The sequence below is a fragment of the Thunnus thynnus genome, chromosome 11 (genome assembly GCF_963924715.1).
Source record: "Thunnus thynnus chromosome 11, fThuThy2.1, whole genome shotgun sequence".
Lineage (NCBI taxonomy): Eukaryota > Metazoa > Chordata > Actinopteri > Scombriformes > Scombridae > Thunnus > Thunnus thynnus.
The window spans coordinates 19,192,401-19,206,486 of record NC_089527.1 but is presented as its reverse complement, the minus strand read 5'-3'; the positions used below and the strand labels follow the sequence as shown (position 1 = coordinate 19,206,486).

The 14,086-nt window shown below is 40.0% G+C and overlaps 4 protein-coding genes across 4 annotated transcripts in view; all 4 read right to left on the bottom strand.

Annotated features, from left to right (window-relative positions):
- The window catches only part of hoxd3a (homeobox D3a), a 69,322-nt gene that overhangs the window by 25,275 nt on the left and 29,961 nt on the right, over nucleotides 1–14,086 (bottom strand). The gene's annotated exons all lie outside the window — the stretch shown is intronic.
- hoxd9a (homeobox D9a) lies at nucleotides 654–2,584 on the bottom strand. The gene is made up of 2 exons (XM_067603595.1): nucleotides 1,502–2,584; nucleotides 654–959 (listed from the first exon to the last, which is right to left on the bottom strand). Exons 1-2 carry the CDS (start codon nucleotides 2,079–2,081, stop codon nucleotides 715–717), a joined length of 825 nt encoding a protein of 274 aa, XP_067459696.1. The 5' UTR covers nucleotides 2,082–2,584; the 3' UTR covers nucleotides 654–714.
- On the bottom strand, nucleotides 3,519–6,185 carry hoxd10a (homeobox D10a). Its single transcript, XM_067603593.1, has 2 exons — nucleotides 5,369–6,185; nucleotides 3,519–4,553 (listed from the first exon to the last, which is right to left on the bottom strand). The coding sequence occupies exons 1-2, from the start codon at nucleotides 6,114–6,116 to the stop codon at nucleotides 4,279–4,281; spliced, it is 1,023 nt and encodes a 340-aa protein (XP_067459694.1). The 5' UTR covers nucleotides 6,117–6,185; the 3' UTR covers nucleotides 3,519–4,278.
- Nucleotides 6,459–12,549, bottom strand: hoxd11a (homeobox D11a). Its single transcript, XM_067603594.1, has 2 exons — nucleotides 11,196–12,549; nucleotides 6,459–10,512 (listed from the first exon to the last, which is right to left on the bottom strand). Exons 1-2 carry the CDS (start codon nucleotides 11,797–11,799, stop codon nucleotides 10,277–10,279), a joined length of 840 nt encoding a protein of 279 aa, XP_067459695.1. The 5' UTR covers nucleotides 11,800–12,549; the 3' UTR covers nucleotides 6,459–10,276.

The following is a 14,086-nucleotide window of genomic DNA, read 5'->3' as shown; positions in this document are numbered from 1 at the left end:
CAATTAAAATAAGATTATTTAAATAAAAACAAGCTACTAATAAGCCACTAACATGCACAGAAACCTATTAAATGTGTTACTTAAAGGAAAATCTGAGCGTATTTATTGATGTTTTAGGATTAGATGGATAATTTTACTCTTCTTCAAACACTGCAGCAGCAGCTCACTTTGGTGTGTGAGAAAGTTAAACACAGGCGTATCTTTTTTTTTTTTTTTTTTTTTTAAACATTTCTTTTCAAGTAGAAATCTCCAAACACTTTGTTGATGCATTATTCCCATGTGCGACACAGACAGCAGTCAAAGTAGATTAGCTGTGAAAATGTTTTATGTACAACTCCAAATTCTTAACAAAAGCAACACACATTTCCTTAAAATGGGGATGCGCAACATCTCTGTGAAACTGCTTGAACATCCCAGTTTGTGGATGAGTCTTATGTGTATGTGTGTGTGTGTGTGTGTGTGTGTGTGTAAAATTGTAAAACAGAAAAATTCAGATTGCCAAAATCATAGTTTTACTCTCTGTGTGTGTGTGTGTGTGTGTGTGTGTGTGTGTATGTACCAATCTGACCAAGACAAATTTTTGCGCATTTGTCCAATGACACTCAATATTATGCTATACAAGACGTCTTAAAAAATAAAACGGCTACCGAAGCTCCTACCAAAAATAAAATTTAATTTTTCAGATCCTTGGTACAAACATCACATGTGAGGACTTCATAGCTGCTCCTTGCCGCTCCTCTCTCTGTTCATCTTCTTCATTTTCATCCTCCTGTTCTGGAACCAGATCTTCACTTGTCTCTCGGTTAAACTGAGTATGCGGGCCACCTCGTAGCGTCGGTCTCTGGTCAGATACATATTGAAGAGGAATTCCTTCTCCAGCTCTAAAGTCTGATATTTCGTATACGGGCATCGCTTCTTTCTCGTGGATCGTGCGTGGATCCAGTTTGCTGCGGGGTTGTCTGAAAAGAAAAAAAGAACAGGAGGGGATTAATAGTGTGGTTGAGGTGGGGGGGTTTACATGTAAAGTAAAGACACACATGTGATGAGGGTGATTTTGATTTTCAGTGACTTTGAGTGCAGTAAATGGTTGCCAAAGTGGGGTTCAGGGGCGTCAAAGGGCACTGGTGTGGCCTTAAGGGATCAAAAGCAAAACAGGGAATCGTTCTGGTTCTTTAGACAACGAGAAAAGGCGCAAAGGATTATTAATTTCATTCATAAAACAGCAGAAATTAAATTAGCTTTACGTCTGTCGTTAAAGTCTCCAGGTAAAACTTATCGAAATGGGGCAACATGTAGCTATTTTGGGTGTCCCGTGACATGAAAAACTTTAGGGTCCCCTGTAGTAACCCGTGTAGGGCGGGTTCTTTCTCCTTCCCGAGCCGCAGTATAGTAGGCTAGGCTACGAGACACTTTTATAGGTTAGTAAAACCTCCAGTTTTACACACCCAGCTCATACAGTTCTTCGGGTTGTAAATCAGCACTGGCTATTTCGTTTACTTACTTGGGTCAAGTTGTTGTTGTTTCTCGTCTTTGGGCTCGCTGTGGCTCGAAAGCTCACTTCCACTGTGCTCTTTGCTCGCCTTTTCTGGACACTCCGACACTCCACACGCGTATTGACCGGCGAGCGGCCGAGCCTCTGCCTCCGACGTGTCGCAATCTGACGTTTTCGGTGGCAAGACGTCTGGCTTTGTCCCGTACGGGCGACTGCTAGGGTGAAATCCGGCAAACGAAACGTGGTTGGAGATGGGGTCCATCCAGGAGCGGACGCCGACATATCTGCCGTCTGAGGCGGGGAGATGGGACTGGTGGTGGTGGTGGTGGTGGTGGTGCACATACGGATGATAAATCCCCTGCGGGTGAACCGGGGACCAAGACGATGAGAAAACGGCGGACTTTGGTGCAAAATTGCAAGAGGAGAAGTCTGCGTTGTCCCCAGCACCTGACGGCCTCGGGGTCACCGTGTGTGGAGCCTGAATAAACCGAGCACCGTACACATCCTCCGGCTCCTGCCCCATTATAGCGTCCACATAGCAGTTACTGAGAGTGCCACTGGAAGACATTTTTGATCTCTTCCTACTCATATAATAAGGGTTGAACTGTTACGGGAAGCTTCCCTCTATGAACAATCATAGTATTTTTGCTGGCCTGCACCTACAGGGATTGGTTACATGGATCACGTGGTCATATTTACCAATACTGCGAGTAAATCAATCCTGCCCTTGCTCTCTCTTTCTTTCTTTCTTTTTTTTTCTTTTCGTCAGGTTTAATTTAGATTTTCATTTCACATATAATAAAAAAGTCCCATCAGATGTGACTGGAGGGCGACAACAATCGCAGAAAAAGAATACAAATGTTAATCCTTTTTTTTTTTCCTGTTTCACATGTGGCTGCAGGACGTTGCAACAATGCAACCAGCTCAGCAGAGGAATAAGACACTTTTCCTCCCACACACAGTCCACCAACACGGATTCCCTGCATCTTAATGCTTGAGAAAACTCTTATAATATCGTCCTGATACCCCCAATGCTATAAAAGGGTTTATAGACTTACGGAGTCCTCGTAAAATACATGTAATAACATGTTGTAAAATAACAGACGCCATTTCCGTCCACAATGCGGTGTATCCGTTGTTAATATTCGGCGAGGAAACATATTTTCTGCATTGGTTTAATTTTTAAAGTTGAGCAGGAAACAGCAGTTGTGAAATTATTGTATTCATTCAAAGGGAGGCAATAATCTCTTTATGTATCAATAAATGTTTTATGAGGTGCGTGTGATTATAACATGCCGTCAGTAAAAAGAAAAAAAAAAAGACTTGGAGAAGCACACTCCATCTGTATATTTCTCTCTGAAAGCTGACATTTAAAAGTAGATGTTGAGTTTGCTTTTTAAAGTGGATTTCTCTTTTTTGCGCATTATGAAGTAGAATTACTTGACCTTCAATCCAGCAAAACAAACGCTTTCCAGGGGAAATAATCTATAAACTAGATAAGGAATAAATCTGCAGACTGTATTAGACAGAGTTACATTTTGACTCCACAGCAGACAATTTAAAAAAAAAAAAAAAAAGTGTTATTTTGTACCCTTGAAAGAAAGGCAACGTGGCCACTGAGGCCTGCGTCGCCCAAAAAAGGAAGGAAGAGCTGTTTCTTGCCTGTGAATTTGTGCTTGAACATAACTTACCCCGTCAAACAGTCCATATAATATTAGATGTTGCGAACAGGGCCGAAAATAAAGCAAACACACAGTTTTACTTGATTTGCCTCTTTTCCTCTGTATGCGTCTTTATACACAAATAGACGACTGGAGGAGGAGGGCGGCGGAAGAGGCTTATTTAGACTATTTTATATAAACCTTTTGGGCGTTTTTTTGTGTTTAAATTCACAAATAACAGTCTGTAATCTTAAATTGGCATATGAGGAAGTGTAATATCCTCAAACGCGGCTGATGATAGACTAATCATTTTATCAGGACAACTAAAAACCAAAATTTTAAAGTGTTTAAGCCCAAAGAGTCACCGTCACATGAAGCCAGAAGATAATTTCAAACATTTAGTGAGATAAGAACATTTCTTTAATACCATCGTTTCCTTTGTTGCGTTGAAGAGCAATTGTCCAATTTAGAAAATGTCCTTTCTTGCCCTTTGCTTCCCCTCATAAACGCCTCTAAGCAAAATAGTACCTGCGTCAGTGCAATTGAACACTCAGTATTTTGCAGTTGCGTATAACTGGTTCTGATAATTATAGATCAGAGACTTTGACAGCATAAACAAATACAAACAGGATTATTTGACCATCTATTTATTGCAAGATACATGCCACAAACATGCAATAAATTCACAATTAACCTTGTTTTCAGCCGCTTTAAAGGCCCATAGAAACATTTAGCAAATGGCTCGCACCCACTGTAGAACAAAATCTGCACTATACGACAATCAGTGTGCTTTCATGACTGAAACAGAGTAACTCCTTCCCGAACAGCTCGCCGTCGCGACATCCTTCTTCAGACTGAATTAAATGTCTGCTGACAGAGGGGAAGAAATCTACTGCACCAATAATTTAAGACCAAGAAGTGTTACCCTGTGATAAAACAAAGACAAATACACGACGCCACACAAAGTACTAAAATTGGCACATAGAGTCACAGTTTCCTTGAAATTGAAGATAAACGTCCAATGCCACTGAAGCACCAAACTGAATATGAGAGGAAAAATTAAAAAAAAAAAAAAAAAAAAAAAGGAAAAAAAAAAAAGACAGCTAACCACTGGTACATGCAAGCTCACGAAAAAGTGAGATTTGAGGTGAGTTCACGGATGCGGTTTTCCCTGTTAATTTTCTTCAGTTTCATCCTGCGGTTTTGAAACCAGATCTTGACCTGTCTGTCGGTCAGGTTGACGCTCCTGCTGATCTCTAGGCGGCGCTCTCGGGTCAGATACATATTGAACAGAAACTCCTTCTCCAACTCCAAGGTCTGGTGCTTTGTGTAGGGACATCTTTTCTTTCTCCCACTTTTTGCAGTTAACCAGTTGCTTGTTGGCGCGTCAGTCTTGCAGTCTGTGAGGAGTCAAATGAAAGATATGATCAGTGTTTTTAGAGTAGTGCGAGGGTTGGGGGGGTTACGCTTGAACATCTCACCTGCTGCTTTGAATTTCACCTTTGGGAAATAACACAATATAAATGACTTCCCAGAATAAATAATATGCAGGAGGTGTTATTACTTGAGTACATGCCACCAAAAATAAAATAGAAATGAAAAGAAATCCCAGCTGATGAAACCGCACACCAGCACCAACATTTACACATCATTTTAAAAACTATTAATATCACTGGACCTTAAAACTACACACTAACAAGTAACCTGTATTTAAATTGCTGCATTTGCCAATATTTAATTGAATTTCAAATACAGATTACATAATACATATTATCACATTGTAGTTAAAGATACAGACTAAATTATCCAGCATTACACTGTGACCATGCAGCTGCAAATTAACAAAGTCTGAGGCTCCTTTTGTGTTAAATTTAGCATTTATTAAGCAAACGCGTGGTAGAATCATCAAAGCTGCTTTACTTTAATTTTTAGCTTCTGAAAACTGTGTAATATGTCTAAATATAAAGCAACATATTGTTCAAATATATTTTCTAAAATGCTTATTATTTAAATTTCAGGGGGACACAGAGGATACTCTGCATGCCTCTGCATGCATAAAACCCATTCACTGTTGCCTATTACTGCAACCTGAGAAAGACTCTCATTAAACATTACGACTTTAGGGTTGTTTGTGTTTTATACTTGGTTTTATGATGCTGGAGCCTTCTCAGCACAGCGCCACGAGATAAAAAAGCTTTCATTGAAGCCAACCCACCTTTCCCTTCCTTGTGGTGCAGCTCAGGACTGGACACAGGGGCTTCCATGGAGCACTTTTTCTCCTCCGAGCTGGACTTGGGATCCGGGCTTTCTACGGGGACGGGTGTCCTTGAGGTTTCGGGGATTTGCGGGCCGTCCTCACTTTCCTTTTCCACCTCTGCGAAATTAGAAGACGACGAGGAGGAGTGCGGTTTCGGCGTGAGCCGGCTGAGCTGCATCAGTGTTGGGTTTGGACTCGGTGGATCATGACAGTAGTTTTCCTGGTGCTTCCCGTTCGCATAAGTTTGGCTCAGTCTGAAATAGCCCGGAACCGGGATCTCGGGACCATCGACTGGACACGACTCAGGAATAACGTTAGGATATGCGGGGACGTCTGAAGAGCTGACTTTTTGCACTCTCTTATCGGAGTACATGCAGCAGTTGCTTTCTTCCTTTATGCTCTGTGAAAATGTACAATTTGACATCTGACTGGACGGCTCTATTCTGCAGGGTCTATTCGGATCAGTCCAGTTATCTATTTGAGGTATGTACGAGGGGACATTCATGCCCATATTTTGGTGGTTGACCTCCCCTCTTTTGCCGAAAGACGGCAGGAGTCCACAGGTTTGCATTCCGTAAGTTCCCATTTCTGAGCCAGACGGCATGTACATGTTGCTGTTGGCGTAAAAGCTGTCCGTCCTGCAAGCACCAATTAAAGAGTCCACTAAATATGTGTTTGCCGCAGGTGAGCTACTGGGAAAGGACATTTTGGGGGGTTAAGTTCTTTGGAGGAGAGAGATGTCCTTTGTAAGCTGACATATCTAGGAAAAACAATCTCCGTGTAAGTCAGGATGCCTCCGGACCACATGACAAGCCCACCAATGAGATTTGAAAATGGCCTTGAGACGCAGCCTCCTCTCCCCCTGCACGCGCTCGCACTGCGGATGCAGACGTGGTCAACAGCGACACCTACAACGCGGACTTGAAATTGGTTCACAAGAATCGCGCTGGTGGAGGCATCGCGGGACTACAGAGACTGTTCAACAAAAAAAACCCTGCAATAATCACGTTTTTTTTTTTTTTTTTTGTTTGTTTGTTTTTTTTAAAAATTTTAAGACACTTTGAATGTCACCAGAAAACACTTCACCCGCATTTGGATTTTCACCTACTCGAGAAGTGATGCTCACTGAGAGGTTTTCATGAGCTTCAAAGGCGTTTGTGTCTTTGTGTGAGAGACAGAGAAGAGAGGGAGTGTGTGTAACGTGTAGGCCTACGTGTGTGTGTGTGTGTGTGTGTGTGTGTGTGTGTGTGTGTGTGTGTGTGTGTGTGTGTGTGTAAAATGCTGCCTACATGGCGCAAAGGCGACAACGGCCCTTGAACAAATGTAACCAGCTCTACTGAATTTAATGTGCTGTTTTGTTTTTTTGCATAAACCATCACATGATTCCACGCACACTATGGAAGCAGCGCTAAGTGTGTTTGCATATATTTTACTCATTAAAATGGGAAACAGAAAATAAATAAATAAATGAAGATACCAAATAAAACTACATTGTTTGCTCTGTTTTTCAATTAATTCAAAGATTTTTTTTGACTGTTGACCGTTATTCTACTTTTTTTTTTTTTTTTTAAAACAAACATTCGATATAAGGACAAAGTCATTTAAATATCCCGAAAGACAAAAAAAAAAAAAACAAATCTAGTCAAAGGTAATTCAAAGTCAAATCTATAAGGTAAAATGTGGGCCCATCATTCACAGATTTAAATGAAAAAGCAGCTCTGTATGCATGAAGGTCAATTGTCCTGCATCAAATATTACAGACAGAAACGGATAGAAAATTGTCCTTTATTAGCTGCACAGATCATTAAGCACAATATCTTTATTTGCATTTTTGTCACAGGTGTATTTTCGACTTTCAAATATTAAAAAAAAAAAAAAAGTTTAATAACCTGCTGCACGCGGAGGTGTACACAGTGTGAGGATTATTCTGCTCATGGCGCCATTGTTTTTGTCTGCAGGGAAGGCAAATGTGTGCAAGAGAAACAATAAAAGAAAAGCACTTTGGAAGCACTCCTGGAAAAATCCATCGTCCAAAAATTCAGAAGCCAGGTTAAAAATAATCGCCAGTGCTGCTACAAGTCTTTACAAATTATCAAAACGCAGTAAATGCAGCTTGAAATGATTATATCTTTGGTGTTTATGTATCGAGCTTTGTCAGAACTTGTTTAAGATGATGAATCTTTTCAGCGCTTTATACATTTGGTTACATGTGCAGTATGCAAATTTTAGTCACAAACGACAAATAGCAGGCCTAACAAGCCACATTTTTTTGTTATGGAATAATTCTGGAAAATACATCCCCCGTTTAACACATTCAGTTATTTCAAAGGCAGAAAAACTGCATTTAACTTAGACACGTGACCACACGGATATCATTTTTTATTTGAATTATGTTTACTAATTATGCCACTGATCGCTCAAAGATATCATAAGGATATTTCGCATATCACGTGATGAACTGAACTGAAAACAAAATCTTTAATACACGTTTCTCTTCATGTGTAAACAACAATTCATAAACGCAAAATATGTACATAAGTCTTACTGATATTTCGGAGAATAAAGCAATTTAAAAAAAGGAAAACATTGCTCCTCTTCCACGGTTTACGAATAATAATAATAATAATAATAACAAAAACAACAAAATGATAATAATATACCACCAGGATGTATGGGGGTCCAAAAAGGAAAAAGTCACTGTTGCAGTTTCAAAGCAAAAGCTTTTGGGAGCTCTTAACATAACATAACATAACATAACATAACATAACATAACACTAATGTTTTACAGCAAATAGGCGGCCGAAATACAGCCGCAGATAAAAGATAACTTAATAACAGTTACACAGCTGCAAAATGAAATGAAATGAAAGGAAATGTGAAGCACATTTATGTCAATAATCCCCCACAGCAGCATGATATTTGAGCCTGCAGAGACAGATTCCGTTGGCCTGCAGTGTAAAACTGAGCGGCCTCCAGGTAAAGATAGAGGTCTGTTCAGATGCGAAAACCCAGAGGCTTTACTGACACGGAGTAGAGTTATATTTCTTCTGCCTTGTCATCTAAAAACACTTGAACATGACTTGAAAATGAAACTGCTGCTTGGAAGATACCACACAGGAATTGCACCAGTTCAGCTGGATACGAGTGAAAATAAAGACATATATTCATATTATCTGTTTATTTCTCAGATCTCCTGACAAACTGTAAACCATTGTTGGACGGTTTGATTTAAACCACATGCGTTTTCTGGACATTTAAAAAACAGAAATTCTGTAGAAAACAACCAAGTTCTGGCTGATGCATGAATTCAGAGTTAAAACAAAAAACCTAAACAAAACATGTGTTAAACGGATTATTCCACCACTGAAACGATTTTCATGTTAAATCTGGCTGAACTCTGCATTCCCAACTGGCAGCCAAGCTGCAAGTCTGCCCTCATGTGGATACACTGAGAATCAAAGTGAAACACAGTTGGTAATGTCATTTCACTACAGGACATGATGACAACCCAATTAAACGCTTAATGAAACCTCAGTTTTCTAATAGCCTATTTGGGAAATAGATGTGATAGATCGCAAATGAAATAAACATGAATTCTCCTCCTGAGTTCTTTTTTTATTATTTTTTCCGTAAAAGGACGCTGAAACAAGTGTCATTCCTGTGATGCGATGACCCAGTATCATCACACGAATTATCAATAAAGCGACTGTTTCTGTGGCATCAATGCATTTATTTGCTGGTTACAAAAAATAACAGAGTGGTGTACACTGCTGAGGTAAAGCAAGGCGCTCAGATATAACTACTTCTTGTAGAAATAGTCTTGTGTCTTATAGTGGAGGTGCGCCAAGATGGAAACGGTTCACCTGCATTCATTAAAGAGAAAAAACGCGCTTTTTTTTGCAAACAGTTGGAAATCTCGTGCGTCAAACTCACACGTCGAGCATTGAGATACTATAAAAGCAGATAAACTTGGAAAATAAAAATACTTATCCACATATATGGGGTTCCTTGTTAGAATAACAACCGTTTCCAAGCTGAGACTGGCAGCATTACAAGTTCCCCAAGATGTCAGAATAAGCTAAATATGGACGGGATGCGCAAAAATCCCTTTAATTCTCCAAACATTTGTAGCCTGGAGTTAAACTAAAAGAATCAGTCTTCTTGTGGTCTGGGGGTTGTAACACCAAAATCCAATAGCCCTCTATTTAGACGTTTACAGCTACTTTTATTGTACTGTCTAGACGGTTCAAGGTTTAGTAAACAACCCAGTGTTTGAAAGCAGAGGAAATAATGGCACCATACAGGCCCGCAAGCGCCACATTTCTCCACTGATGGATCTTTAGAGCATTTTTTCTTTTTCTAATCTTTTTTTTTTTTTTTTTTTTTTTGTTGAGTTCACTTGACAGATTTCGTGACTATGATACATTTTGTTGACTTTATTTCACACCACAACGTTCATTACATGCGTCGTATAAATGCACATACACAAGGAAGCCTACATATATATATTTTTATAAATAATTTCAAAGCACAGCTCGCACTTTGCTAAAAGGAAATATTTGTTGCCAATAACGCGAAAAAATATGTGAACACAAATAAATAAATGCAGGAATTGTTTGCAAAAAAATATGACACCTCGGTTTCCCAAATGCCAAATTTTTGTTAACAAAACTATTTTCAACAGGATGATAAAAGGTTCAAACACACAGGGGGGACCAGTCTTTGAAAGATATGCGTGTGTATACCTATTTTACTCTTCTCTCTCTCTCTCTCTGTGTGTGTGTGTGTGTGTGTGTGTGTGTGTGTGTGTGTGTGTGTGTGTGTGTGTGTGTGTATGTGTGTGTGTGTGTGTGTGTCTCCCAGGTATCAGAATAAAGGATTCCCAGTGAAATACTGTAGGCGATCGCGGTTCAGCTTTTTCTCTTTCATTCTTCTGTTTTGAAACCAAATCTTCACCTGCCGATCTGACAGGTTTAACATCTTGGAAAGCTGAAGCCGCTTCTCTTTGTTAATGTACACGTTGAAGAAAAACTCTCGTTCAAGTTCTCGGATCTGGTATTTGGAGTAAGGACACCTCTTCTTCCTGGACTTGGTTGATGAACCTGCACAAAAAGTGGGAGGAAAAAGATGTGAAATGTTTTTGTAAAATTGAAAATCAGGTTATAAAATGTTTTTTAAAATAATACAGCTAACAGGTTGACAGATTGGTCACAGTTTATTTATTTCAACACAAAGGCCCTCTCTCTGACACACACACACACACTCACACAAACACACCCACCCGCCCACCCACACACACACAGTCACTTACACAAACACACACACACACACACACACACATATACACACACACAGATACAGAGGAATTTGCATTAAAATGAATTTATACTGATGTTTATCGATATTACGGTGTTATGGCGGTAAACTCAGGGTTTGCCTGCATTTTCTCAAAGTGTTTTACCTGCACAGCATTACTGATAAGATGTAGTAAATAAAGCGATTTCTATTTCTCATTTATTCCCTAACAATACATATAAATTCCAGTTACAGAATATTGTCACTGGACACAAGGCAACCGTCAAAGTATGGTGACTTTACTGTTTCCCATTGTAAATACCTTTACAACCGTAAAGTAAATCTTATTGGGATATAAAAGCTTTTGCATGCTTATAAAGCGGCACATAACCCTGGACGGCCGCGACGGTGGACACAGTGCAGCCTAGTCTATTGTCTAAATTATTTACACCTTATACACTAGAAAAATGAGGAAATAAATAAAACTTACTCTGTTGGTTATTCTTGTCGCCGCAGTTGGAAGATGAATCCTCGTCGACGCTCCCGCTCGGCTCAGCTTTGTGCTGCTCCAGTTTGGTTAAAGCCTGATTGTTATTCGCAGCATCTCCGGGAACAGAGGAGTCTGTCTTTTGTTTGGGGGGCTCCGCGCCTGGCTTCTCCGAGTTAGAAGTGTCAAGAAACTGGTCGAAGCCCTGGGGAAGAACCCCATTCCGGCCGACACCGTTGAAGAAATTGCACGGCGAGCTCGTCCCTCCGTGGTGCCCGTACAGGGAGTCGTTTTTGAATATCACATCCGCCCTGCTGCTAGAGGACTGGATTAAGTCCCGATGCATTATCTCGTCCGTTGAATAGTAGGACGCGTAATTTCCCCTGTAGTGCCATTTGCTGGGATGGTCCAGTCCATAATCCCTGAAAGCGACCTCTCGAACAGGTTGCACTTGGCCAATGTTGGGGGAATAGGGGAAATTAATCTGACACGAAGTAGTCTGCGGTAAAAAGGAGGAGACTGATGTAAAATCAGGCGTCGAAACGTAATAAGTGCAGCTCGGTAAATACATATTTGACGCACAGCTGCGATCATCGTATTCCGTCATATCTCTTCCCTTTTCCTCTTTGCACCAGAGGAAAGGAATTGGCAGCTTGACTGTGTTAAACTTTGTCCATCTATGGCACCACAGGCGCGTGGAAAGACCCCGCCAGGGAGAAAAAATCGGAAACGTAGGCAGACCTGCAATACATCTTGATCGATTCTTGAGGTAATTGTGTCATGTGATCCAGCCAAGAAATTACCATACATCAATATCAGTCATTAGAAACTGTCCGGAGAAACTCATGTGAGCGCATGCAAGAGACTCCATTGGCTCCCTGGCTGCAGAGGAAACTCCTCTCCAGCCTTCTTGCCCTATAGCTCACGGAAAAAGAAAAAAAATAGTGAACCACCGCTGGAATATTTAATTGAATGCTTTACAGCAACACAGTCTTCATCGTGTAATGACGTGTAATGACAGCCACACACGCTCATTTGTCTATAAATGTGCGCACTTTGGAGCAGGCATCCATGGGCAACAGTTAGGTTGGGAAACATTGAAGTTGACCTCCGCATTTAACGCAGAGCATAAGGAGAAGGCCTCCGTGCCTGCGTTGTGTGGCTGCATGGTTTACAAAACCCCTTCAAAAGCATATTATTAATATCATATAAGAAAGTCAGTTTTGATGCAAATAAATTTAAGGGGTCATTGCGTATAATCACTATGCTGGTTTGGGGCAGTTAAACACGCTCAAATAAACGCCAGCGGGAAATATTAGAATTACTAGTCAGCCACGGCCTGCAGCAATGCAAAAGAGTCAAGAGCCAAAACTGTAAGACTGTTAAAAGAATTACAAGAAAGAATTCGCAACTAAATTTTATTGCAAAGTATGCAAGCTGGCTCGTGTTTGACTTAAACTGAAAATCTGAATATCTACACATTGTTGCTGCTTGTTTTTCTAATTTGTTTCGCCTTAATATTTAATGCAGATGAACGCGCGTGAAAACAGCCAAATACAACAACCCACGGCTGCCTGCTGCAATTACAGGAAAGTTGATTTTGGATCCCACAAAACAGGAAAAAAAACATACGCTAAGTCAATTGCAAGCATGCATCACAAAGCACATTCAGCATGGCCAAGTCCAAAACAACTGGCGTTGACCGTCTGTGGTCGAGGTGATGTCCACCAAGCATTCACCAACAAGCCTCTGCACCCAAATCCTTTTATTGCACGGAGGCAGCTGCAGGGTGTCGGTGGGGAAAAAAGGTAAAACATTGGTGAATGGATTCCTTATATGTCTTCAAGCCTCTACTAATATTTTGTGTTTGCCTCTGTGAGTATATTTTTATGTTTGTTATTCACAACCAAGTTGAAAGAAAGAAAAATATTTAAAGCTTCACTTCGTTTTTTGTTGTTTTTTTTTTTTTTTGAGGGGGGGTGTTGTTTTTTTCCAGGCCTTGTGCTGGAATGTACATTGAATGCAAAATTATCAGTGCAAATTGTGTCCATCCAGAATAAATGATGCTCTGATTAGAAGGCCACTTGTACTGTGACCAAAGGACTTAAAGATTCTTCAGTGCTTTAAGCTTAGAGGTCACACGCAATGTGGAAGTAGCTTAAAGGCGACTGGGTTTATTGTTATTGGGGGGTAAAATCAGCTCTGTGGTCGGGGTGTCTGTGTTCAACATTTACCACGTTGAAACGCCTCAGGCACTTAACAAAAATGCACACATGTACTTTTGAATTAGGCTAAAAACTGAGAATTTCTATATGTAAAAAAAAACCAAAAAAACAACAACAACAACAACAAAAACAAGTACAAACTAATTCACCCTCAGATTGAACAAATCTTAAGCCATCACCAGCTATCATCAATTTTGCAGTGAAATGTTAAAGTAAGTGATGATTGTACAAGACTGAATTACTTTCTTTACCTCTCAGATGGACAAAGTTAAGACGACCTGTTGCTCGCATTGCTGTGACTGTTTCCGCAAGGTTGTTGTTTTTATTGTATCCTGTTTGTTGTAAAGCGTGGCAACGTGGTGTATTATTAATATCATTATTATTAATAATACTACCATTATTATTATTATCATTATTATTATTATTATTATCATCCCTTTATCCGTTGCACTTCCGCACTAAAATTGTGTGTATTCAGCGCTTTAAGCGTTAACCGTGTAAAATTCATTTGCGCACAAAACAACAACATGTTGAAATGAGTCTGAAGTAAATTCAACATTTCAAATTCTACTACAAGAGAAGTTTTGGATGATCATGTTAGCAAATTCCTAAATCGTTGTGCTGCTGAGCTTGTTTTGTTGTACGTAATACTAACTTTACTACTACAAT